The following is a 25,716-nucleotide window of genomic DNA, read 5'->3' as shown; positions in this document are numbered from 1 at the left end:
TTTTTAAAGGTGTAGTTACATGCACTTACGTTTTATGGCACATGTAACTAGCAGAAGCTTGATCAGGCAAAACATGTAAATACATGCAAGTACATTTAAAGATGGAATGCAAGCGACCACAGGATGAAAATAATAGGTTTCACTAATGTTTTTGGTACTTTACCTGAGGCAGCCAAATGTACATCTTTGTCTTAAATGAATAAAAGTTAGTATTCAGCTACCTAGTATGTAATTGTCTAAACTCCAAATACAGTTAAAAAATTTAGTTAACTTTTGTAACAAATAGGGAGTGAAAAATTGTTTCAAATATTTATTAGAGATTATAGCAAACATTACAGGAAGGCAATAAAACATCTGTCATTGAGATTCTTCAATACAAAGAGAAATGTTTGAACACTGTTATTTTCTTTGTGATCAGAGGAAGATGATCCAGGGACCTGACTCACAGCTGCACATCCAGTCCTCCTGTCCACTCAAAAGTCAGAGCCCAGATTCACTAGAGCTCACAATTCCCCAAATACAACAGGCAGATATTGTCCTAATACTCATCTTTTCTCCTTATCCTTTAGTCAGCCCTCAACCAAGAAGCAGTGCTGGACTCTCCCCAGCTACAGCAAGCTCTAACCCTCATCTCCCATTACCAGCCAGGCTGGTACAAGTAAGTTGTTCTCYGTTCCTCTTGCTGAAACCAGGCCACCAAAGAATATAAAATTCATGCACAAAATGAATAGACATATGGGGTCTGACTTGGTAACCCAGTAGTTAGGGGATTCAGGTAAAGCTGAAACGTGAATTTTAGTCATTGTTTGCAGTTTTATTGCTATTTTAAAATCTGTGATAGTCTAATATAAATTACATAGCCAGCAACAGGAATGGGCACCTGACCTGGGGATTCCTTCCTCTGAGATAAGCCTCTGTCTACAAACCTACAAACTCACAGACCCTCTCTGCTCACCACCATTATGCAGAACTTGACGGCAGTCAYCCAGCTCTAGCAGAACAAGCCAACGGCAAGGATAATGCGGTGAAGGCTCTGATGGGCTTGGATACTGGTGTAACGAAGATTAGATAAGCATTACAGACAAGCAGATCAGCAGTGCTGTTGCTCTACTTAATCTTTTTATTTTAACTGGCAATTTCTTCTGTTCCTTCTCCTGTTAATTTTAGCCTGCAAAGTAGAGGAACTGTTGTGCTAGTTTTGTATAACAAATTCAAAGACCATAACAGATCTAAGATTGGAGAATCCTCTCTTTGTCCCACACTGGACAGTCTCACATAACGAGTTATTTAGAAGCACCATTGACTTACATGGCTTCTATAGGGAAGGTAAGATACCTTTCCCTGACTAAAAGAATTGAGAATCTAGATGATTTCCTTTTTTTCAGCCAAATGCTCCTTCTCTGTCAAAATTCTTCTTTTTATTTTCAAGCCTTCTTTTATCGCATTCCTTCCAACATCCATCTTCGTTTAAGCAGCAGTTTTTCACCATACTCTCTACTCCTAACAGCTTCGTTCTGTCTCCTGTTCCTACCTGCACTCTAATGACATACAAGCTATATTTCTGCTTTCAAGACCAACTCCTGCATCATTTATAATTTCCTTCTTTCAAAGTCATTCTTTATTCTATTCCCTTCCAATTTGTCCCCTGCTCAACAGCCATTCTTTTCTCTCTTGACAATCTACATGCAGATCCCCATCTATTTCCTTACAATCTGCTCTTTTTTCTTCAGGGCAACCTTCATATCAGTCTTCTTAATTTTCTTTTCTGGTCATAAAAATCTATCCTCTGATCCTCTTCCATTTTCATCTTTTCCATCTCCTTCCTGCCCATAATTCTTCTCCCAACAAAACTGCGTAAAATTATCTGCCTTTGTTCTCCCATTCTTTCCCACAGAAAACTTTTCATTTTCATTGTTATGCTTTGCAGGCTGAAAAATGCAGCAAGTCAGATATGCAAGTCAGATATGTAAGTCAGTGCAGTTAGTTTGCTCGTTCAAGAGCCATCAGGTCTATTTGCAGGCACTTCCCCATACAATAATGTCTATCTAAATAATGCAGTGGAGAAGCAATCATTTTGGGGTTTATATAAACAAATGTGCGTTGTTAGCAAAGGCCAACCCTATCACGCTATAGAGAGCACTGAAGCATCATGCTCTTGCGATACCTGTCTCTCAACTGTCTCTTCTTAAATTATCTCACTTTAAACACTAGCAACATTTTACAACTCCATTTTTTTTTTTTTAATTAAATGGGGGGGTTTGAATTACTGGAGCTGGCTGTGATCTAACAGCAATACAAGATATATTTAGAAAAATACACTTCTATATACCTCTTAGAATAAGCAAAAGTTATGTTTACACTGCTGAAACCATTCACTCCATGGCTCAATCCTGGGCTGCCAGGTCAAGTGGCATGCAGTGCACCATGTCCATGTTGCTATAAGCCAGCCTCTTCTAGAGTGAGTATGCTATATACTCTACTCTGCATACAATTTAGCCTGAGTCTCTCCTAAATACTATGTGGCATCCAGTGGCTTTGGGGCTGTAATTAGTAGTTTTTTGTGGTTTTCTTAGTTCAGAGCCTGAAAAAATGTCAGGGTTATGTTACAGACTGGTTATTTTTAACAGCATGAGCTCAAGGATATGTGTTGCATGCCCCGAAGCATGGTAAAAAGACATATGGAGGTGCTGAGGGTGAAAGGTCAGCTCAGAAGGTGCCAGAGGACTCTTCTAGTTGGAGGGAGTCAAATCCCTCCTGGGGTGATCCTGTCTGTTCAGCCTACAAGGAGTACCTGAAACAAATTATGCCTTGACTTACAGCTAAGTTATTCCTAGGTTTTGTCTCAGAGGAAATCATTTAGTCCCCTCCCTGCTTTCATGACTGACCTAACTTACACGCAATGTGGACAATCAGAGGACCAGGAACTGGGAAGGAAGCAAAGACTGAGTTCAGTACAGATGAATCCCTATCTTGACACAAAAGTAAGATGGGGAAAATACCAAATGAACCATCTTTCAATTAACAATGAAGCAAGAAACGCTTACGCTGAAACTCATATTATCTTCAAAACTGAAAGACTTCCTCATCTTGCCAGTATGACTGTTTTTTCTACTGTGACCAAAATAACTCTCTGAAAGAGGCTACATTCAAATCTGCAGTTTCATAAACTACACTGAAATTTTAATTCTCCCATAAATGCATTTAGTTTAGAGGGAGCAAAATGATGAGACAGAAACACTTCCCAGCTGCAAAGTCTGAATTTTTTCTTAAGGAAAGCCAATCAACAGAGATGAGCCTGGGAACTGAGCTTCTGATTTGCACTGAGATATCACTGTTGAGTCTGCATTTTTATCCCATGGATTAATAAAAGTCAACACTTTTGAAAGCCATAATCCCACCAATTTATGTGTGGTCTACTGGATCTTTTCTCTTTGCATCTATAATGCTGTGTTCCTATTACTACTCTGATCTAGGAAATTGCCCATTGAAAGGATTCAGGCATACAGCTCTTTTCTGCTATGTTACAAAGTGAGCATTATGAACATTTAAATTTATTTATTTTCAAGCACAGGTACAGCAAATGATCTAGCAGCACTGTGCTACTTAATGAGGTTTCACAAGCATCGTTTTGTCCAGCCAGTCGATTAAATTGTAAACAAAACGAGAAGAGTAAGGCAAAAAACCAAAGACTAGGAATCCATTTTTAACCGGATTCCATTTCCTTCATGCAGTTGCCCTTCCTAAGGTACAAGTAGTTGGCATGCAATACTGCTGCCTCTGGAGGTCCATTTCTACAGCTGCTGCATGACAATAACTCCCAGCCCCTTCGGAAGGAGGTGCCCATATACAACATTTGCCGATTCAGACACTAGCAATGCGCTCCTTTCAAGAGTACTGTAACACAGATATTTGCAAAGAATCCTCTCTCTGCTGAGGTGGGAAGGCTGTTAGCATGTCAAGTCTTAGGCAGGATACTGATTCTTATGAAAACTATTAAAAATAAAAAAAACTTCCAACATTAGTAAACATCTATACATTTTGAAAGAGGTCTCCTTATGGAAGTCAAGTGTTTTCTGAACAGTTCTAAGCATATAAAAGCAGTAGGGAAGAAACAATATGAACAGAAACAAACAGTACTCAGCAAAGATTTCATTTAAAATATCACCATTTGATCAACAATTTTGATCAATAACAACCAAAGTGATTATTCCAAAATTTAGCAATGTGAAAAATAGTTCCTAATGAATGCACATATCTTTTACCCTTATAGGTATTCAAAGTCCTCTCTGCCTTGGATTCTGGTCAGTAGAGTTCATACTAAGTTACTGGTGATGGTCATATATAGTTACAGAAAAATAATCTATATTCTGTTCTACCTCATACACTATTTAACCGAATCTTTCTGGTTAGTGATAGCTTATGAAGCAGGACTAAAAGCACTTGAGATATCAAATGGAGTGAGAGGCAGAATATTGCATATGAAAGCGTCAATGAAGCACAATCAACATAGTAATATTGACGTAATTTTATGTACTCCTTCCTGACACAAAGAAAGAATGTTTTATTTAAGAAAACATCAATTTTTGTTACTGCTCAAAAATATTAAACTAACAGCTCCTGAAAATGAATACCCCCTAATTATCCATGGGACAGATATGATATTAAGGGCAGTGCCAGCATTTGTGCCTTCTCTAATAAAATAACTCAATTATTTCCCGGCATTCCTAAGGAGTAACTCTTGATTTCTAGAGGTACTCTTGTTTCTCATGTCTTAGCTCCTCATTCTTAAATATTCAGTCCTTTGCTCTATCATTTCTAGTTGCCAATTTCACACAACATTCAGACTCCGAATTAAAAAAATCTAATTGTATAATTCATTAATAGATTTATTGTAACAGGCCCCTTGACAGAATCTCGCCTTAGAATTCATATATGGATCATAAAGAGGAAAAGGAATCCTAAAAAATGCATGCCACGTAATGTATTTTCTCTGTGTTGCTAACGGTGTGAATAGATGCATCTGACTGGACTGCAGCTGAGACATCCCAGCACCTAGCTGACCCTTGGCTGCCATTCTGATGCCTAGTGGCACTTAGAGCTTAACTTTTAAGTCTTAAGTTATATTTCAAGGCTGACTGTAGAATGAGAGAAGTGAAAATTAAAGTTATGCTACCTCTGCATATTCACATATACATATTATCTCCTTTGTAGGGTCAGCAGCTGAAGATAATGGCCCCTAAATTTCCAATTAAACTTTTGCTATTATAAGAGACAAAAACAAATGGCATGCTCAGAAAAATACCTTATTTGCTGAAAAAATCCCTACATCATCAAGATTTTAGCACCTGAATGCTGTACACATTCACTAGCCTAGCAGTCATGTCTAATTAGCCTACTACTTTGACAATTCATGGACTAAAAGAGCACTTAATATGATTAATGATATCTATGACACAGGCACATTTTAAAGTCTATAAATAACATAGCTCTATGATTAGAGACAATATAAAAGTGTGTGAAGCTGTAGTTTTAAATAATTAGTAAACAGTATGTTTTTATAGAGTTAATAATTGGGCTCTTGCACAAAACAATAAAGGAATGATTTATAATTGACATGGCATCAAAAATTAAATCAGTTATGTACACAGGCAATCTAGGTGATATCCCTGATCACTGCATCTCCTGTGTATCAGTCAAACATGGATGGACACCTGTCATTCTTATATTTTAATCTCCTTGCTTTTGGCAGCTTTAGAACAACATGTATCAATTTTGGTGTTTTACACTTAACGCACGACTACATAGTTCAGAATTCATGACTGACTGCTGGCAGCTGTCAACAACTAGTCAGTCATTTAGGAACTGTCTTGAACTAAGGAGACTGGATAAAAATCCATAATTGGGAAAAAAAATGCTCTGATTCTTTGCTTTTGTTTTGCTGGTTTTACCACAAATATCCACAGAAATATTTCTGTGACATGTATAATGTCCTAGCTGATTCCATATAATTCACAGATGGTATTGTAACTAGCAAGACAGCTGTATGTCATCAGTATACTACTGTAAAGGACTGCAGAATGCCCATTTAATACATTTTATATAAATACATTTTATCTAAATGATCATGAGTAGCTGGACATGTAACAGTTTTTAAAAATGGATTCTTAGAGTAAAGCTTTTTAAAGAAATACATAGACATCTGAAGATGACATCCAATTCACAGTTCTCGTGTCAATGACACTATGAAAGTACTGATATTATCAAACTTCAGGCATCTAACTTCAGTAGCTGAACCTTTCCAGATCCGTATCTTGAAGCTCCTCCAACAATGTAGGAACTTAGCTTAGGTCCCAACTTTCCTTGGGAAGAGCCTATCTTTCTCTACTGACTGTACGCAGTAAATGCAGTTTAAACACCCATTTACCATTACCACCAGCCCCAAAAGACAGGTTCACTGTATGTTCATCCTTAGTTCTCTGATCTGGACTGTGCTCAGAATACCTGTATTACCATAGTAGCATGAAGGACACTTACATTCACAACAGACTCTTTGAATTTGATGTGAAGTCTGTAATTTGAAAGTGCAATGATGGCATCCTCTGCTCGTCCTACATACTCTGTACTCTCACCGTGAAGTTCAATGAACGGGACCTTCAGAATGGGAAGAGACACCTTTTAGAAAGCATTTACCAAAAACATGCACCTCCTGTAAATATCCACTCAGGGACACATCATCAAAAAACAAACTGAAACAATGCTAAGGGCTTAGCTTAGCTATTATTGCTAAGAAGAAAAGTTTCTGGTAAGGTTGGTTCAGAGGTTAATTGTAGCCTTTGTTTTAAATGATTCCTCATTCCTCAATTTTCTTGAGTAGTATGTGCTTGGCTGTGAAAAAGGTGAATTTAATGAAAAATTTGAGCAAAATATCTTCACATTTTGGCAAAGAGTCTGACCTCATCATTTATGATCTTACTCTTTACTTAATGGAGAGAGGCATTTCATATGGTGATTAAATTCATCCTAAAGAAGGCAAAACATGTAAGATGAAAAACCTTCCAGGCTATTTGTCCCCAGCATTCACTAAGCAAGCCCAGATGACTAGCTTATGTATGTGAGTACCTAAGAAGAAAATTTGTTTCTCCTATAATTGTGCTGAATTGGGAATTAAAATTGTACGGGAGAGGCCAGAGAACATATAGCTCAACTACTGTTGCTGTGATCTTAACTGGCAAGGAGCAACTTGGTGATTACCTGAAGGTTTTCATCCTCTCGGATCAGCTGCTTCCTGGGAAAAATCTGATTAGCCTGGATGCATTCAAGGCTGTGCTGAGTCTCTTCATCCTGAGAAACAAAGCTTTACAGTTAACTTCAGCACTGTCATAGACTTCTTCACCATCCAGCAGCCTATCAATGACTAGCAAAAAGCTCAAACATGATGGACTCTTTAGAGAATTCAGCTATCAATAACTTACTGAAGTTACCAAACTTACAAAGACAAGCACTCAAACAACTAAATATGGTATTAGAAACAGGATTTCTTCCTGCAACATGATTAATAAAGTCATAAAAGAGAAGGATTTGTAGGAGTATTACAATAAAAACATTAGCCTGAGCCTAGTACTACACTTAAGATTCTACAACCCCATGTGTAAACATTGCTTTTCAGATATTAGCCTATTCTGCTCTGTAACAGTCCCCACAAAACCCTTTTGCTTACCATGACAGGCCCTGGGTAGGAGGAGAAATCCTCGTCTTTACTCACAATACTTAGAGGCTCTTCTTCACTTATTAAAATCTGGAAAACCAGAAAAGCATAAAGATGAAGACAAATTCATTTTCTTTTGGCAAATAAATACAGATTAATTTTTAAAGGTTGACAATACAGCTATTAGAAAACCCCAAGCAAGCAGTAATTATGAAAAGATGAAATCCATATAAACTAACTCTCCTGAGAGACAGGACTCTCTGAGAGACATTAACTCTCCCGAGAAAGGTCTAAAAATGTGTCCGGTCCTTCTGTACATTTTGAAAAATCATCATTGAATGTACTGCCAGCAGAATACTAGTCTGAATGTAGCGATTAGACCACTCTGTTTATATCCTTTAAACACTTTCATTTTTCTAGATCACCCTGAATTTTCTCCTGAGTCATTTTGCAGATGGTGATTCACAAACATATAGGTTATAAAACCAAAGGGATTGTTGTGATCATTTAGTCTGCTATGTAACATAGGTTGTTGGATTTTCCTTAAACAATTTTTTTGAACTACAGCGTATGTTTTAGGAAAAAGATCTATTTTTTATTTAAATTGTTAGTGACAGGGAAGCCATCACGGTTTTAATGATTTGCTCCCTAAGTTAATAACCACACAAAAAGATCTGCTTCTTATTTCTAGACATAAAACATAACCTTTACTTCTTCCAGCCTCTGAAGATTATTAATATCTTTTCTGCTAAACTTAAGCACCCTTTATCATCACATTTATTTTTCCCACATGAATACTTGTTACCTTTGATCAAATTACCCCCTAAATCTTCTCTTTGATAGTAAAAGAGACTGAGTTCCTGCAGTCTTTCAAAAGATGTACTTTCCAATCTTTTTACAGTCTTCATAGCTCCTCTCTGTACTCTTTTCCGATACATTAAACTCCATCTGACCTGTAGACACTAGGACTGGACACAGAAGTCCAGCAGCTGTCAAAATAGCGCCAAACTGTTAAAGAAGTTCTTCACTCTTCACCCATTTTCCCCTTTTTATATATCTGCAGGCTGCATTACCCATTTCGGCTACAACACTGCACTGGTTCCTCATGTCTTGCTGACTGCTCACTAGAGCACCCAAGTAGTTTTCACACTTGTTATTTCTGAGGACAGAAGTCCACATTCTATAATTCTGACTTTTTTTCTATACATGTGGCTGTATCAAGATACACATTTTCTTGCACCTACCCTTCCAAGAGCTTTCAATCACTCTGTATGACTGACTTGCACTCTCCACTAACAAGCCCCCAATCTTTTATCATCTGCAAATTTTCTGAAAATATTAAAGAGCGTAGGGTCATGCAGTTTGTGCAGTTGACCCTATTAGGAACATAACGATTGAACTGAATACAAGAATTATAATTTAATCTCGAGCTCTGTCTGCTATTCAGTTTATAATTCAGGTAGGTTCTTTCTTTTTTAAAAGTTCATATAGATATTTTATGAGTTTTGCTATCTGCATCACATAAACGATACAAAGTTAAATATAGCAATTGAGTACAGTCAGTTCTCAGGTCATATGCCACCTCACTTATAAATAAATTTGGAATTATCAGTGTTGTGGTTGACAAGAGAAAACCATTTCAAATTCATCAGCCCACAGGCACAATGACACTGCAGGAAGTGCTAACTATATTCTGTATATTGTACAGAATATTTACAAAGGGAAAAAGAGCAGTAAATGGATGTGTTCTGAGCCTAAAACATCCCACTGTGTAAAAATGTGCAAAAATCAATGAGAAAGCACTGCACTGTCCCTGAAACCTCTTTTAAATATGAATATCCCAATGAACAAAATGCCTTTATGCTCCCAGAGTAGTCACGAAACAGCCTATAAAGGCTTGCAAGTAGGTTCAAAATCCCACAGTATTACAGTATCTAGCATTACACTTTGAAGGAACAGTGTCAGGGTACAAGCCAGAATAATTCTTAAACACTTATATACACCACGTGAGACATGGCGGTGAGCCTGAGCACTGCCTTGGTTGTGGCTCTCACAGCCTTCCGGCAGGAGCAAGCTCAGAGTCACGAGTGGAGGTAACTGGGGGGGTTAATTCAGATTAGCTTGGAAAAGTCCCAAGAGAGACGAGGCCCCCCGTGCCTGCATTCATGATCACTTTTTGCTGTCTCATAGCCTGCTTCTTCCCCGCCAGCCTTGGGTACAGGGCACCCACAAGGGCAGGGGGATGTTGCAGGCAGTGATGGAGACAGGGCTCAGACTGGAGAGAGGAGGAGGCTGAGCGGTGGCAGGGCTCTGGGCTAGAGACGAGAGCAGCCAGAGGATGTTTCCGAGCAGGGAACGGGGCTGTGGAACGATTCGAAGCCTGTGTTACCTACTGTGTGAGGCACCGTTTCCACTTTTGTAAAGCTCGACTTGGTATTTAGATAACTGAAAATAGGAACTCAAAATAAAGCAAACCTGTTCAGGCTAGACGGAAAAACTTGGAACTCCTGAGCCCTTTATTTTAACTAATTTCATTAAAACTATATGGCTCCAGGTACTAAAAAAAAAACCCAGGCCGGGTCCTGATAGGAGGCCATTACACACCATACGACTAAACAGAAAGTGCAATTCCTTAAGCATTTTCTGTATTATAGGGGAAAAAAATGGATTATTACAGGAAACTTCAACTTAGATTACAAAGACTGGAGTTCAACAGTAAACACATTCCACAGTAAAATATCGTGGGATTTTAAAAAGTTATAGATGATATTTTTCTAATGAATTATATTGTATGCAACACAATGCAACTTTCTTCTGGTCTTCATTATCACAGAAAAAGATTACTGTTATTCACTGAAGTGGAAAATTATGTTTGCCTTGTGCTTAAAAATCATGACCGTATTACACTAAATATAGATAAAGAGGAGAATCTCGACCAGTAGCATATATATCTAATTGTTCAGGAATATAAATACATAAAAATGGAGGAAAATACGAGCAGAATTGAGATGGAACTGCCACTAATTCACTGAAAAAATAAAGGAAATATTAGATGTAAGAGCACAGTTTTAAACAAAAAGGAAAAATAAAAACTAGAAGACTTGATAGAAAACTGAAACYGTCAACTAAGCAAAAAATGATTAATATGGAAAAACTGAAAAACCAGCACAGAAATTGCCATGACTGCAAGAATGAAGGCGAGCAATCAGATTCTTTTAAGTTATTAGAAACCAAAGAAATATAGAAATGTTCTCTGCCAACAGCAAGATGAAGACAATATTATTGTTAGTATTGATTTTAAATATGCAGAATTATTTAATAAATATTTTTGTTTCAAAAGCAGCAGGAGGATGAAAACAGCTCCATATGACCTTCATATGAACATGAGTTCCCTCTGAAGCTGAGGAGAATATTCAATGAATCACAGTGATTAAAGCTAAGCAAGCCATAAATTCATCAGGTTTGACCTCTCATATATCAGAAGTCACAAAATTTCAGCCCCTGTATTCAAACCAAGACCTTGTGCTTGATTACAGCACAATTCGGTATTTTATGCATGCTGTGTTTGGTTAAGCGTATCTTCCCCCCAAATCTACCCTTGACTTGAAGATACCAAGAAATGAGAAATCCAGCAGTTCTCTCAAAGACATCTGTTTTTAACTTCTAACCTTCAGTTCTGACTATATGTTTTTCAGATTAAGTGATGCATCTTTGTCCTTGATCTACAAGATTTAAAAAATGAACCTCCTGCTCAATGAAATTTAAAATGATGGCTGGCTAAGTAATAGGCTTATTTGTCCAATCGACCTCTGTCTTCAAGTTCATCTGTCAAGAAAAGGCACAGACTGGATTATCTTTGCAGCATATCCTGACATAATGAAGATTAATGATTCAAGAGAAGATAGGTTTAAGAACTGTAAGACCTAACACAAATCTCCTTCTGCACCCATAAAGCAATTATTAGTTTATACATTCTTTGTCAAGCCTACAGCCAGACAGAAGAGGGATGAAGAGTAACAGCATGTTTAGATCAGTACCTCTAAGGAGGACATCTCAGCTACCACTTCTGCAGGCTGCTGGAGATGGGCTGGTGGCACTACTGCCTTCTGCAGCCAACTACCTTCTCGCCAGCACGGTGTCTGCTGTTCCAGAACCAGCAACCACAGTTGAAGTGGTTAAGCCCAAACATTTCCAGATCAGTCCATCTAGACGATTTAGATACTGTTTGAACATAGCTTTCAACATTGACAGTAAAGCCTTCTGAATAGAAAAAAAAGACTATTCTATTTCAGAAAATTTCTTCAACTTCAAGCATGATTAATAAAGAAACATACACCTCATTAAAGAGATGAGCTTTATTACAAATCTAAAGCATGCCTAGTGTCACTGATGAGAAGTTTTCATTTATTAGGCACTCTGATGTGACAAAATTGCTTTAATACTTTGGATTGGTTAGATATATTTATGTTAAAAGCTTAGTATACTAACCATCTATGTGTTAATAAAAACAATATTAACTTAAAGAAATAGCTCTTTTAAATTTTCCTAAAATCCAATATGAACCATTAGCAGAGACTATTCAAACAACTGCAGAACAAGTTTCTTAATTGTAACTGCTGCATTCAGCCGCAAAACAACTTCTACTACACTACTGTGGTTTTTACATGAATGTGTAGAATTTCCCTTCTTTAAGTGAATTTTGGGAAAGTTGTGTGAGCAAAAATACAGTGTTTTCAGTTTCAATTATGATTATCAGATATAAACTGTGATGTTGCCAAGGTAAAAGGTACAAGAAATTATAAAACTGTTTCTAATATGAATACAGTCTGCATGCTCATGCTGCTTCTAGATGTTAATGAAATGCTTCATCACCTTAACTGCTGCAACACAAAAGTATTTCTAAAAACTGCCAGCAAATACAGCAAGAAAGTATTTGTTAGAATAAAGTTTGTAGATCTGATGGAAGACAAATCCACCTGAAGAAATAATTCATTTCCCATCACATCAGCAAGCTGATCCCACTCACCCCATCACCTCCTGATCGCTACATTCAGTGCAAGGGAGTGGAATAAAATGCACCATGGGGACCCGGGACAGGGAGAAGGTAACCACGTCCCGTTTTCAGCAGCACCAATCTCTTTCCATACCAACGCTTTCTAATCCATTCCTACCATGCAATAAGCACACTTTTCCAAGTTAGTCACGTAACAGAAAAGGGATGATAGTGATTTTGTGACAACTGTGTAAGGGGATTTCTGACCTTCCGCTGTAAAAGCCCTTGCCTTGGAGGTTACAAACCTAAAGGAAAGAGGACACGCTTCATACTGTCAACTCCAACAAGCAGCTCTATTGAATTTTACTGCTGATAATTAAGGCACCATGCTACTTTCAAAGACAGTTTGCTATAAAATGTGATTAGCACAACATGATTAAAGAAATCTATTTGCAAATTGACCCATTCTGTATTTTCTGAATAGCAGCCGAATGGAGTCAGGATTCTAGTTTTGTTTAACCACAGCTGACAAATCACCAGTTCTTCCATAACAGTAAAAAACATTTTCCAGGGTCTAATGGAAATGTTCAAATAAAGCTTAGATAATAACTGACCAAGAAAAAGTCTCAAACTCTCAAATTCAGGCTCCTATTTATAAATAGGATAGCATATAAATAGTAGATAGCTTATAAATGATATAGTGAAAGTTGCTTGCATTGTTAGAAATAAATTTTTTTGATAAAAGTGCAGCCAAAAAAAGGTTTATTAAGTTATCAGTTTCCTGTGCTATCCTTTCAACAGTAGCTTCTCATGTATTAAATTACACACAAAAAAATAAGATGCTCATCTAGTTAATTCTCCATCCTTCTGTTCTGCTTGAAAGGATAAATGATTAGTTGAGGTTGCAACCTCAGAATCTGTTCAGCTAGTATAGGAATATTTTAATTACTTTCCATTATAAGATGTGCCCTCAGGTCTAAATTATGTACATAATTAAAACTAGCATTAACCATATGTTTGCCATAAATTTCAAAACGAAAAGATGGTATTAAAATGATCATTTAAATTCACATATATTTCAATACAGCTGGAAGCATAATGTATAGCAAGGGAGAAAAAAAACAAATTGGAGAAAAGATGAAGAAAAATGAAGGATTAAAGTGTTTCACATTCTTCCCCTGCCTTCCCCTTCCAAATCCTGAATTCCATTTATTTCAGTATCATAAGCAAACTGAGCTGACTCTGGTGTCTCAAAACATAGCTATTTGCTGTGTCACAGTCGTCCTGCAAGAGTTTTAGATTGGAAGCCAAAGATTTTGATAATGAAGCATCAGAACATTTCTGCATGAAATATTAAAGTGGGTGATCTTGCTTTAGCAAAAGATGCTTTTGTTACAGAGTGAAAACACTTCTTCCCTTTTTGGAGGAGGAAGGAAGTTATGCAGAGATGAGGATGAATGCTCGGTTTCCCACCTTTCAAACCGTGACAGCAGGGTTTCCCTCTTTCCTGACATGCATGTAGAAGTAACTGAACACCTTCCAGAAGTATTGAACTACACAGTAACTAACAGTATGGATATTTACACTTCACCCAGGAAATGAGCAGGTTATACGGTCACGTTCTCTGTACAATTAAGAGTCAAAATCTTTTTTTCTTTTTTCAATTAAAGGTTAAAGGTTATATAATTCCATTGTAAAATCCAGAGCAGCAAAAAAAAAAAAGTTTTTTGCCTAACATCTCAGAAACCACTTGATTTAATGAAGAGACTAATCTATAACTGCAGAATCCACTTTCAGCAGGTAGCTTGTCTCATCAAAATAACACAATTTACTAACTTACCGAAGGGTAATAGACAATAAAACAGTCCTCTCTGTCCCAGACAGCTTCAGACAATGCTCCTCCAATACTTCACATTGGCAGCTGCAAAGAAAAAGTCAATATTTGAAAACATAAAACTTAAATTTAAAAGATTCTTCTTTTTAAATAGTCAACAACTTACACAAGAAACTCAACTGTCAGGCTAGCTTGTCCTAATTGAAGAGGAAAAGTAAAAAAATTGCTAACTACCCAATAGGAACTCATAACTATTGAGATCTTAAGACACCTAAAGGGGGAATTCAGCAGCTGGATCCTGACAGGCATGCCTGCTCTGGTTAAGGCCTGACTTCTGGTAGGGAACAGTTCAGAAAACTTGGCCTTAAAGCAATTAAATGTTTTTCAACACTCTTTGGCACAGGAAAGTGAGGAAACAAGCTATTTAGCAATGCAAGCCACAGGAGAACTCTTTTGTTGTATACGAGATCCAACTGCATTTGTACTCTTCACAAGTGTCTTTTAATTATAAAATATATTAAGCTTTTTTTCCCAAAAAAGTAGACAAAATCCCCCAGTCAGTGGCTACTACCTAAGTGCTTTGGGGCAAAGCTGCAAAAAAAAACCCACGTGGAGAGTTATGCTCTTATGATAACATTCTTCCTAACCCCTCTCTCTTTGAGTTTCCAAATGCTGTACATACAGTAATTCCCTAAAAAGTAAATACAAGTATTGTGTCACAAATACACATTTGTCCAAAAAGTCGCACGGATAAAATATCTCATTTGCCTCGTGCCTCTGCAGTCACTGCAGCAGGTATTCACGGATGTCTTCCATAGCGGCTGAGTGACTGCTTCAACAACCTTAGTCATATGGGATACAAAGTCCCACACTAAAACATCCCAAACCTAAAATTAAAGTTGCTGACTAAAACCAACCATTCCTAAAGTCTGCGAGCAACCAGACCGATGGAATACCCCTCCCTTGCTTCCAGTATATTGGAAGATTTGCTCTCTACAATAACTTGGAAACTAGCCCAATAGCACGCTGCACCTATATAGGCCTGGAAAGTTTAACTTATACAAATAAATAATCCTGCTGCTAGTAGTTTCCTAGTACACCAATGTGTCCCAAACAGTGGCAATTTTCACATTCTGGTCCATTAAAAATATCTCTATTTTACATTTATTGTCTCATTTAGTTTCTATTTTATGACAGGAAAGAACAAAAAATGCTTTCAGTACACAAAAGAGGGATAATTTTAGGTCTCAGGTAATAGAAAAGCATAGTTAGAAAGTGCAAACTTAGAAGCTTCAAGCAAAAGGAGTTTAACATTTCATGCAGTGGCTGCATTTCAGGAAAAACGGTATACAAATCTCTCCGTTCAGCTACTACTAGAAAAAAAAAAAGGCACCATGGGAAGGTTCTGCTTTAACAGGGAAAACAGGAAAGGATTTAACACGCTACTAATGATCACAGTTGTTACAACCCAGAGGTAAGCAGGAATTACGATTTTATAAAATAGTTTCTAAATGTATCATTTTGTTACCTGCAAAAGAGGTCAGCTATTTTTTCTTATGTTTCCCGCAGCAGACAACCAGCAAGCCAAATCCCAATTCCAATAGCTTTTATGGGTTAATGATAATCAAATACGGCACAAGAAGCAAAAAGTACACAGCTTTACTCGGAGGGAGCAGGTTAACCATGGAACAAGTTCAACTTTACAACTGTCTGGGTGTATAAAGTTGCCTTTGACGGGAATACCGAGCAAACTCATGAAAAGAAGCTGTGCAGACTACTCAATCCAAGAATGACTTTCTTCAAAGACACTTTTCTGACCAAGCCCATACTTTCAAAAAGGCAAAACACACATTTAGGGTAGTTGGAGGGAGACTTAGTTTTTGTTTTAGGTCCTGGAGAAAACCTCAATGAAATCTGCAGCAAACTTTTCCTCGAATTGAACAAGTTCTGGAGGAAGCCGCTGGATCTCCAGCATTTTCTAGAGAAGTTTAAAAACAGGAAAAAATGTTCTGATATAAGTGTTAATAATTCCGCTTTATTTCTGCCAGTGTTTGGAAGCTCCTTCGTGACACGCTCATTAGCATTCCTCTTGTAAGGCTGCTAGGCACAGATAAGCACCTAGAATGCTATCACTTCCTAAGGCAGCAACTTGTGCCAAAACTAAAAAAATAACAAAAAAAAAAACATTGACTGTAAGAAGCAGCATGCTACTAATGTTCACAGTTGTTAAAACCCACAGGTAAGCCTGAATTGATTTTACAGAACAGCTTCTAAAAGCACCATTTGGTTACCTGCAAAAGAGGGGCAACGATTTTTTGATAGGAATTTTACTAGCATCTCGCAGTTGCTGATGGGAGGCGCAACCTCTGGACTGCTCTAAGCATTCAGTTAACACAGCTGAGCAAATCTCACAGCTTGCTCCCCCTGGGAAAGGGGATCAAGCCTTCCCAGCTGTGCGCTCCCACCATTTCCCTTGCACTGGCTCTTCCGGTTGCCTGATCCATGGTGAACGGACTCAGCACCACGATGGGCACTGGGAAAAGAGAGAAAAGGGAACAGGACAGTCTCTTTTAGTAACTCCTACAAAGTCAAACGTGCCTGGAAAGGGAAAAGGCTTTTTATCACCTTTCTTCCCAGGTCATCACACGTACTCACACCCAGTTTGTTTGCTATGGATTTACTGTTTTTAAGCACAGATATTGTAGTTCTAAAGGACGTATTAACACTGTTCAGGTTTAAATATCGAAGAAGTCATTTTGTTAGATAGCTCCGGTGCTTAAGGTGATCTGAATTTGAATACTTAAGCCAAGCTTTTGCTTTGAACCATCTTCCTGGGATCCTTCTCTCTGTTGACTGTTTAGGGAACTCTGACATCAGGTAAACACTTAAATTAGGATGTGAATATCCACTTGGGTCTTGCCTCTGCTGTATTTTCATGAAAGATGCTATGGAGAACTGGAGAGGTTGGATGATATAACACGCATACCACAATAGTGAAAACTAAGTAGTAAAATAATTAAGAGAAAAAAATCTCCTTGGACATTTTCCCAACTGGACCAGACAAGGCCCCTGAGCAACATGATCTGGCTTCAAAGGTGAGCAAGGCATTGGGTTAGACAACCTCCAACTTAAATTATACTGTGAATCTGTGATAATGCTTCTGTTAACATGTATTTAAACTAAACACAGGCAAATGGTTAGGAGAAAACTCTCAAATACTATTTTAATACACATGCTTATTTAACTAAAGCTTGGAAAGCTGTCACTTCAGTTTCTTAGCTCAAAGGACATATCTAGCAAAAATAAAAAAAGGAAGATTTGATGAACGTAAAGGGAAATGACAGAAGACAAAAAAGAAGAATAGCCTTTGGAAAAAACAACCCAAATTCAAATCTTCTCTAGCCATAGAAAACACCAGCCTCAGAGAAGCAGACAGAACCAAACTTTTTTTCTTCTGACRGTCAGCTATTGCAAAATTTACTCTCCCTTCATTGAACGATTGCATTTCTGCACTGGTTATGCCACACCATGTCACAACCTCAATATTATGCAAGTGCAGCTTCTGATTCAAAGTTCTCTATTTTTGTTTACATTTCAAACACTTTGTTCCCACATAGCTTAGCTTTGTAGTGAACAGACCTTCTCTTCCACCATACTATCACACGTTCACCGTGTTGCCGCCTGTTTGTTCATTTTTTCCTTAGTTTTAGCTCGCGTTTTGTCCACAATTCTTCTCGTCCTCTACTTCTCTTTTTGTGCTCTTGCTCTTGGATTCAAACTTGTTTTCCTCTAAAGCTATTTTTACCCTGTTCTTAGTAGTACTTTGTTCCTATTCCTTAACACATTATCAGCTACATAGCACTTGGGGTGATGCGGTTGGCTCGCGGCTGAGCTAAAAACCGCAGAGGAGGAGAGAACGTTGGGCTGGCTGCCCTGCACGCGGTCGCTCCCAAGGCTGCAGATTGCAAGGCTACTACTCTATAGAAAATTTTAAAACACGCACATAGAGAAGGAGAAACAAGGGACCTTCAGGGAGGCATTTTCTGGTAGATCCTGTCACGTGTCTTCTCCTGCATCATATACTTCCCAAGACTGACTTAGGTAACTGAATTTCCAGTTTAGAAAGCAGTTGAATTTGAAGAATCAGCCATACGTATACTCAAACACATCACAGAGAATAAGCAAAGAGAACAGCCATACTGAATCTCATTTTCTCTTCATTCAGACGACAGCCCAGGCTTCCAGGTCAAATGCTATCCTGAAAACGTCTTATCCCGTTTTTCATTCTACCTGTGCTTCTGCGTGAGTGACAAACACGTAACCTTTTAATTACAGAAGTCCAAAGCATCAAAAAAAGTTTTATCAATGCATGGCACTGCACTGACCGATAACATTAATGGTAGCTAATTTTATTTTTTGTGGAACCTTTTATAGATAGGCGTATTAGTTGCCTTCATCTTCCCAGTCAGAACTGGCATCAATCTGTTTTTAAAAGTAGTTTGACTAAGCTGATTATCTTTATCTATCTTTGCATACTAGTTAAAAAAAGATCAATCTCTTGCACTCTTCAAGAATTGAATTCAGAAGTAACTGCTGAAAAATAAAACGAAGAGTGTGTCAAATCTCAAACAGTAAGGAAAGATTCCAATGACAGAAGACTCAAGTAGGAGAGGTGGTAAAAGTACCGCTAAGACTGCTACCAGCTAAGAGCTAATGGTGATAAAGAAAATTGGATCTTGCATTAGGAAAGATCAATTTCTTCCATAAGTGATGTAACACTCCTACTGTAAACAGTAGTGGAGCTCTAGGTGGGATTACAGTAAATTCCAATAACTTAGAGATTTTTAAGAAGATTCTGTATCAATATTCTCCTGCATTTATCTCAAAACAATCCAGGCCAAAACAGCGCAGCAAGCTGGAGACCAAAAATCTGAAGAAAACTTCACTTTTTCTTGTAACATTTTCAGTTCTTTTCTTTGAATTTCTTTTTTCATTTGGATAAGCCCCTGAGATCCAAATTCCACATATATGTTTGTATATAAACTGGGGTATAATTTACCTGCCCATGAAGCTTTTCCATCAAACCACTGGAAGTCTGAAGTTTTGATTATTAATCCATTCTCTTTTCTTCCTTTTCTATTACTTTGTATTCCTTAACTTTGCTTGCCCAACACAGACAAGGAACATCTGCTAAGAAAGACGGAAGAGCTACATGGAACAGTCTGAACTGTGGAGGGACTTGCCAAGATGGGATCCGAACTTGGTGTTGGCACATAGGAGAGCCTGGAGGATGCAGAACTCCTATCTGGGACTGGAGGTGGTGGAAATGGAGGGGTCTCAGTACATTCTGGACTAGCAAGGCGACCAAGTGGGTTGGGCAGGGAAAATTATGTTAAAAGGTGACCAAAAAAAAAAAAAAAAAAGGGAAGGAAATTAGGGCAAAGCTAGATCGAAGAGATAAAATTGAAAGAGAAAAGCAAACGAGCAAGATGGGGACCAGGTAATGAAAGCTTTCATTTGAAATGGCAGAAAAGCCCCGGAAGGGAGTAGCGTGCTCTTTGTACTTTCTTTTTTCCACTAATGCCTGCAATGCCCATTTGCCACACTCACCAGAAGTCAATACTCCCTCACCTTTTTCCTTCCCAGGGGAAAAAAAAAGCAAAAAAAAGCAAACACACAATTGAATTAAATTAAAACATGGAGAAGAGCAGCTTGCTAATAGAAGCCTCTCAAACAGTTTACTCATTCTCCCCAAACACCTATTTGGCCTTCTTAACCCCACCAGAGTAATTTTTTCTTTCACTCGGTCCTCTCCATTAACTAGACGAGCCCTGAAACAGAGGATGACACTGCTCTCTGGAAATCTCCATATACAACACCTACCAAGACAGACTCTCCATACACTGCATTTCCTTGTCGTCCAGTGCAACCCTAGAGAGAACTGCAAGTCATACAAAAAGGAAATGTAAAAATGGGAAGAACTAAGGGTGCCAGGAGCCACTTTGTTTTGATGAGTCCTCTGGAGTTTCGGCTTACGCTCCCGTGAGATATTCTTCCACAGAACTACTTCAGGGCAATGCACATCCAGTTACAGCTATGAGCTCAAAAGTGTATAAACTGACCTCATTTGTACCACACTTCATTTTGGCATGAAGCTTTTAAGACCTCTTTAACAAGCACCAGTCAATGTTTTTGCCATAAGACAATTTTATTTAAATACCAAATACTTGCTCTGAATAATTCACATGTTTACTTCTCAAAACACTAAGGGCTTTAAAGTTGCTACAAAATGTCCATATCAGGAAACTCAGCCCCTCAGAAATTCTCAGTGCTATTGCTTGAATAAGCTACATGGGAACAGACACTACGAAAAGCCTCCGTTCTGTTATAAAGGCCTGCAATTAGAGGCTATTTTATTTTACTGCACCTTGCACAACGCTATTATAAATCACTTAATGGATTAAAGCTTAATTCTTAAATTGCATAGAAAAAAACAGTTTTGTCACGTAGCCTGGTTGGCCAAGACACGCACATACCATCACTATCCTCCACATCTGGGAATAAAAGGCAGCTCGAGAGGCTTAACGAAACGGACGCACACTGTGCAGCGCCCTACACGCGCCTGCCTTACAGGGGGCGAAAGGCAATCGTTTCACGCGGCCTAGCCCAACGCTAGCGCTTGGGAAAGCCATGGCACACTCCAGAAATGCTTTTATTCGTTTTCCCTTAAGCAGCTTGTGCTTACGTACAGGGTATTTAAAATGACATTTTCAAGACGTTGTTTTTTCTAAAAACAAATGAAAACCCCATACACATGACAGCTCAGGTTTCAGGTCCCCGAAACAGGCTGAGCCATCAGAGGGAAAGGGTCCTGCTCCCATAGTCCCCCCCCAAACTTACACTGACTGACATGTCACATCTCCGTGACTTTGGTCAATTTGTGGATGCAGTACAGAACTAAGCCAGAAAGACCACCCCAGGATCAGACCGCAACGTGGGCCGATAAGAGCCAGGTTAGAGCATCACTATTATAAAATTTGTGGCTGCAGTTTGTTTTTAAAGCAGATGCTGACAAAAAAAAAAAAAAAAAAAGCTGAAAGCAAATGCATGTCTTTTAGTATTTGTAGAATTTGAGCCAACTTACAAATCACTGCAAATGCTGCTGAGGTGAATTTTTTTCTTCTTAGCCAGAACTACTCAATTAATTTGCTCATCTTCCTTAGAAACCTGAAGGACAGATAGGGGTTTTTTTTGTTGTTGTTCTTTTTTTAAAAAAACTGTTACATATGAAATATTAAAATAATGTTCATGTAAGCTCTAAAATGTATTAGCATGAAGAATTTAACTTTGGTTGTAGGTACTACAGCTTAAACCTCTGAGAATTAAAAAAGTGGGATCAATACCATGTACACATGAAAATTTAGTTGTCTCCTTTTGGTTTCAGCTCTTTTCCTAAGAGCCTTGTTATAAATGGTTTTATTATAGTGTTCCTACAGTGAAATAAAAATGAGACCAAGACAGAACAAAACACAAATGATCAAGAGGCCATACGGACCTTTTATTGGAGAGTCTTAAATTCATAATACTTTATTTCAGAAAAAAACTCTTTGCAAGATTAAAGCTATACAAGACTGAATAAAAACCTGTTCCTAAAAACCCTTCACTACAACGCATATTTGTTTGCTCCAACTGTAGAAGATTAAAACGGCTGCAACACTGTTTGGAGAAGACCGGTGCTGAGGACCTGCTCCATCGGCCGATAGCGCAAACCCAGGCACCCGCATCTTCACTGCTGGTGTTAGGTTAACTTCAACAAGGCGAGGAAGTCTTTTGGACACCACATGTAGATAGCTGACTGAACACTTCTGCTAGTTTACAGTCTTAATTTGTACCTCTATAGCCAAACTATTGCAGATTTTGCAGCTCAAACACTGACTACACTGGAATAAGGCTCTACATTAGAGCTATTAAACATACAACTGCTTTCTGTACCACCAGGAAGAGAAATTGTCTTTAGGTATAATACACAGCCATGGTACTTCTGCTGGCATTAACAAATTCATGGGATAAAGAGCTAGTCTCTTCCACCCAAACATGGGGACAGGACAAGTATGTTTGATCACCACATTAATAGCACTGTTTATTTACAGTATAAAGCTGTGTAAATACAAAAAAGCATGAGTCCAAATATTTTACTAGTACATGTAAAATAATCCTGGATCAATACAAGTTAACCAAATAATTACATTCAAAGAGCTGACTTAAGTAGAGAGTCAACTATACATAGTCACAAGAAGCTGCCCTTTTTATGAACTGAGCAGCTAAATTTTACATTTCGGGAGTTAATGAAGGATCAGGCTAGTCTTTCCTAGAAGTTATGAACAGATAAAATGATGTGTGCTTACGCATGATAAGGAGACCAGCAAGGGCTGGTTAAGGAAACACCACCAACATACAAGAGAATAAGTAATTTTCTACTAGGCGCCCTCTAGACAGCAAGTTTAAAGCCAGACAACTGAATTACCAGAATAAATTACTCCCCTCCTCCTGTCTGAGCTGCCAGCCCCTTCCAGATTAGGGAAGACTATTGCATCTATTCATTTTCAGCTGCAACTTCTCCAAACTCTCCACGGTGTGTCCTGTTAATAATCAAGCTTCCTAGCAAGGGGGAAAAAACTCACGCCAATGTTAGCCCTTCAGCTAGGCACAAAAGGGAAGAATTTAGGTCCCCCTACGTGTATTAAGAGGTTGCAACCGAACTCAAGCTAGATGCCATCCCTCCTTAAGGAGGCCAGTTTCCTATATTTAGCTCTCAAGGGACAAACAACATTGGTTCAGTCGATCTGCCGGCACAGCGACCCAGAGAAACCTGCTACTCCATGCCCTTGGTTTGGTCAGCTGATTCAATTCACCAAAGCCAGAGGAGGAAGGGACACCCACACACAAACACAGAAAAGCAAACACTTTCTCCTCCAGTTAAGCAGCTTCAATATTCTCCAAATTCTAAGGCAGTTATTTAGTCCCATTTTTCTCCATCCGTGAATGGCCAGTTACTTTCAGAAGCAGGAAGCATAATTGCTAAATACTGCTTTCCATTTGCAAATTGACAGCTTCACTTTCAAATAAGGGCTGGAAATGGGGCTCCATGACTAAAATAAGAGGCAAGGGAAAAAACAAAATAGTCTTAAAGAGGGTCCTGTAAATATATGGGGAAAAAAAAAAGGGGGGGGGGCACTGAGTGAGCTGGAGACAACTGCATTTCAAACCACAGTGAGGAACTTTGAATGACCAGTCAAGGTTGCATCTTGTTCTCGAGAGCCTACTCAAATACTAAGGATTTAAACTGCTTTTATACATGCCCTCCTTTTACAGGGAGACATGAAGCACATTCAATGGAGTCTTACATTTCTTTAGAAGGGAATATTCACGTACTTCCATTTTTGTAACTGTTCTGAAGATCTATCATATACATTATGAGCCTCTAGTCTCCAATACGGAAGGCCTCGAGCAGAGTCAGATCAATTTAATTTTGTCCAACTGCAAAATTTATTCCTCTAAAGGCACAAAAGCAGCTTTTTAGAAGGAGCAAATTGGATCTGTTATGTAATTTAAGTCCAGCAGCCCTCCAGCTACTATACTGTGGTAGCACGCTCTGGAACCTTCTTGTTCCAATTTTGTACATTTTAAAGCAAAGAATAATTACGATTTCTTAAGAGGTCTTCTTAGACAGCCAGGAGGCTGGGTTCAGTCATGACAGCTCCCTATAGATCTTGTCTCCATATAACTCTGATAATACCAAAAGTCCACAAGCCTTTCAGTTTACACTGAAATTGCTGGAAAGTTCAGGCCCAGGAAAGGATTTTTGGATTAACAACGTGCTCATTCTAAAAAAACTAAACAGCATGAAGCACCAGTTAAATTTTATTTAAGCACTTAGAGGCACCAACGAGGATTTTTAAAGGCACATATGTATCAAAAACGCTGAGTTTCAGTTAGAATTGAAATTCAAGTCTGTGATAGAATGCAACTCAGCTTCTACTGAAGCAAGATTTGATATATCCCCAATTAATATATATTTCAGTCATAGATCAGTCTCTTCCCCTCCAGTGTTTAAAATTAAAAATCCATTGACCCAAATGTTTAATTTTTCTTAGCAGAGTATGAGCAGATATTTGAATAAAGGAATCAATCCTTTATGGTGGCTTTAGCTCCTTTCAAATCAATGTGTTTCAGTGGCTGTATCAAGCAATAGCAATGAGCTTCTCCAGGGAAAATAAGTACAGAAGAAGATTTAAGTCAGGGTTTCTTGTCTGTCGACTTAGATCAATCTACACTATAGCTCTGTACAGTTGATTAGTATTCACGTGAAAAAGAGATGCGACTCCAGTATAATTTTATACTACAGGTCCTTTAAAAAAAATGACAAATCAGTAGTGCAGGATAATAATAGGTGCCTGTATATTCACATTTCTATAACAACTCAACACTAGAAGCACCATCTACAGAGACCTTCAGTTCTAGCATCGAACTGTTGTAGGAATGTATCTGTACACAGACACTTACGTTCCTGTGAAAACTAATGGGACTATGCAGAACACACTTTTCGCCCCAAGTTGACTTAGTATGGATTGGTCTAGGTCAACAGGCAAGAAACTCTGACTTCAGTCTTCTCTCTTATTTCCCCTAGAGAAACTCATTCTTTCTGGCTGATATAGAAAACACTGAGAAAGAAAAATACTAACAATACATAAAAAACACAAGTGGAATTAAGTCATTTTTAGGTGTTTTATCCTAATACTAAGAAAACATTCACTGTTTTCCAGTGTGACTCAAAACAAATCTAGTTCACTAAGAAATGTTTGGTTGTAATTAAAAGAGAAACCATCAATTCAAAGGATTCAAAGGACAAAAAGCTTAGGTTCTTCAGCAACTTTCCTGAAGCACAATGTATCCACATCTTACCCACACACATGTTATAAAATTGACAGCAGCTCAACAGGTAACTCTGTTATTGGTGGATCAGGTAAGGTAGTTTAAATTAAAAAACAAACAAACAAACAAAAAAAACTATGTTAATCTCAAATGTTAAACAAGATGCATATCAGTAAACAAGAAATTTAAGTTATCCACTTTAATTTTGTTTTGCACATGAACCTTTGTATTTCAGTATCAGCCAGCAAGAAA

The 25,716-nt window shown here is 38.1% G+C and overlaps 1 protein-coding gene and 1 long non-coding RNA gene across 16 annotated transcripts in view; one reads left to right on the top strand and one right to left on the bottom strand.

Moving 5' to 3' along the window:
• MTMR3 (myotubularin related protein 3) overlaps nucleotides 1-25,716 on the bottom strand; it is a 90,429-nt gene that overhangs the window by 40,193 nt on the left and 24,520 nt on the right. For 11 of the 15 annotated variants that reach the window (XM_026076537.1, XM_026076534.1, XM_026076539.1 and 8 more), the window contains 5 exons: nucleotides 14,539-14,619; nucleotides 11,743-11,910; nucleotides 7,718-7,795; nucleotides 7,252-7,341; nucleotides 6,535-6,651 (listed from right to left, as the gene is read on the bottom strand). In XM_026076537.1, the coding sequence (XP_025932322.1) occupies nucleotides 6,535-6,651; nucleotides 7,252-7,341; nucleotides 7,718-7,795; nucleotides 11,743-11,757 (300 nt within the window). In that variant the 5' untranslated portion in view covers nucleotides 11,758-11,910; nucleotides 14,539-14,619. Of the gene's footprint in view, nucleotides 1-6,534; nucleotides 6,652-7,251; nucleotides 7,342-7,717; nucleotides 7,796-11,742; nucleotides 11,911-14,538; nucleotides 14,620-16,060; nucleotides 16,351-18,171; nucleotides 18,347-21,676; nucleotides 21,736-25,716 lie in introns of those variants that run through there. The other 4 variants (XM_026076541.1, XM_026076548.1, XM_026076547.1 and 1 more) reach the window with 4 other exon arrangements.
• LOC112971289 lies at nucleotides 17,093-21,661 on the top strand. Its single transcript, XR_003255292.1, has 3 exons — nucleotides 17,093-17,627; nucleotides 18,758-18,849; nucleotides 19,709-21,661. It is a non-coding gene; the product is annotated as an uncharacterized LOC112971289 (long non-coding RNA).

Source organism: Apteryx rowi, unplaced genomic scaffold (assembly GCF_003343035.1).
Source record: "Apteryx rowi isolate R43461 unplaced genomic scaffold, aptRow1 scaffold_434, whole genome shotgun sequence".
Taxonomy (NCBI): Eukaryota; Metazoa; Chordata; class Aves; order Apterygiformes; family Apterygidae; genus Apteryx; species Apteryx rowi.
The sequence above is the reverse complement of the archived record's forward strand: the minus strand, read 5'-3'. Positions and strand labels throughout refer to the sequence as shown.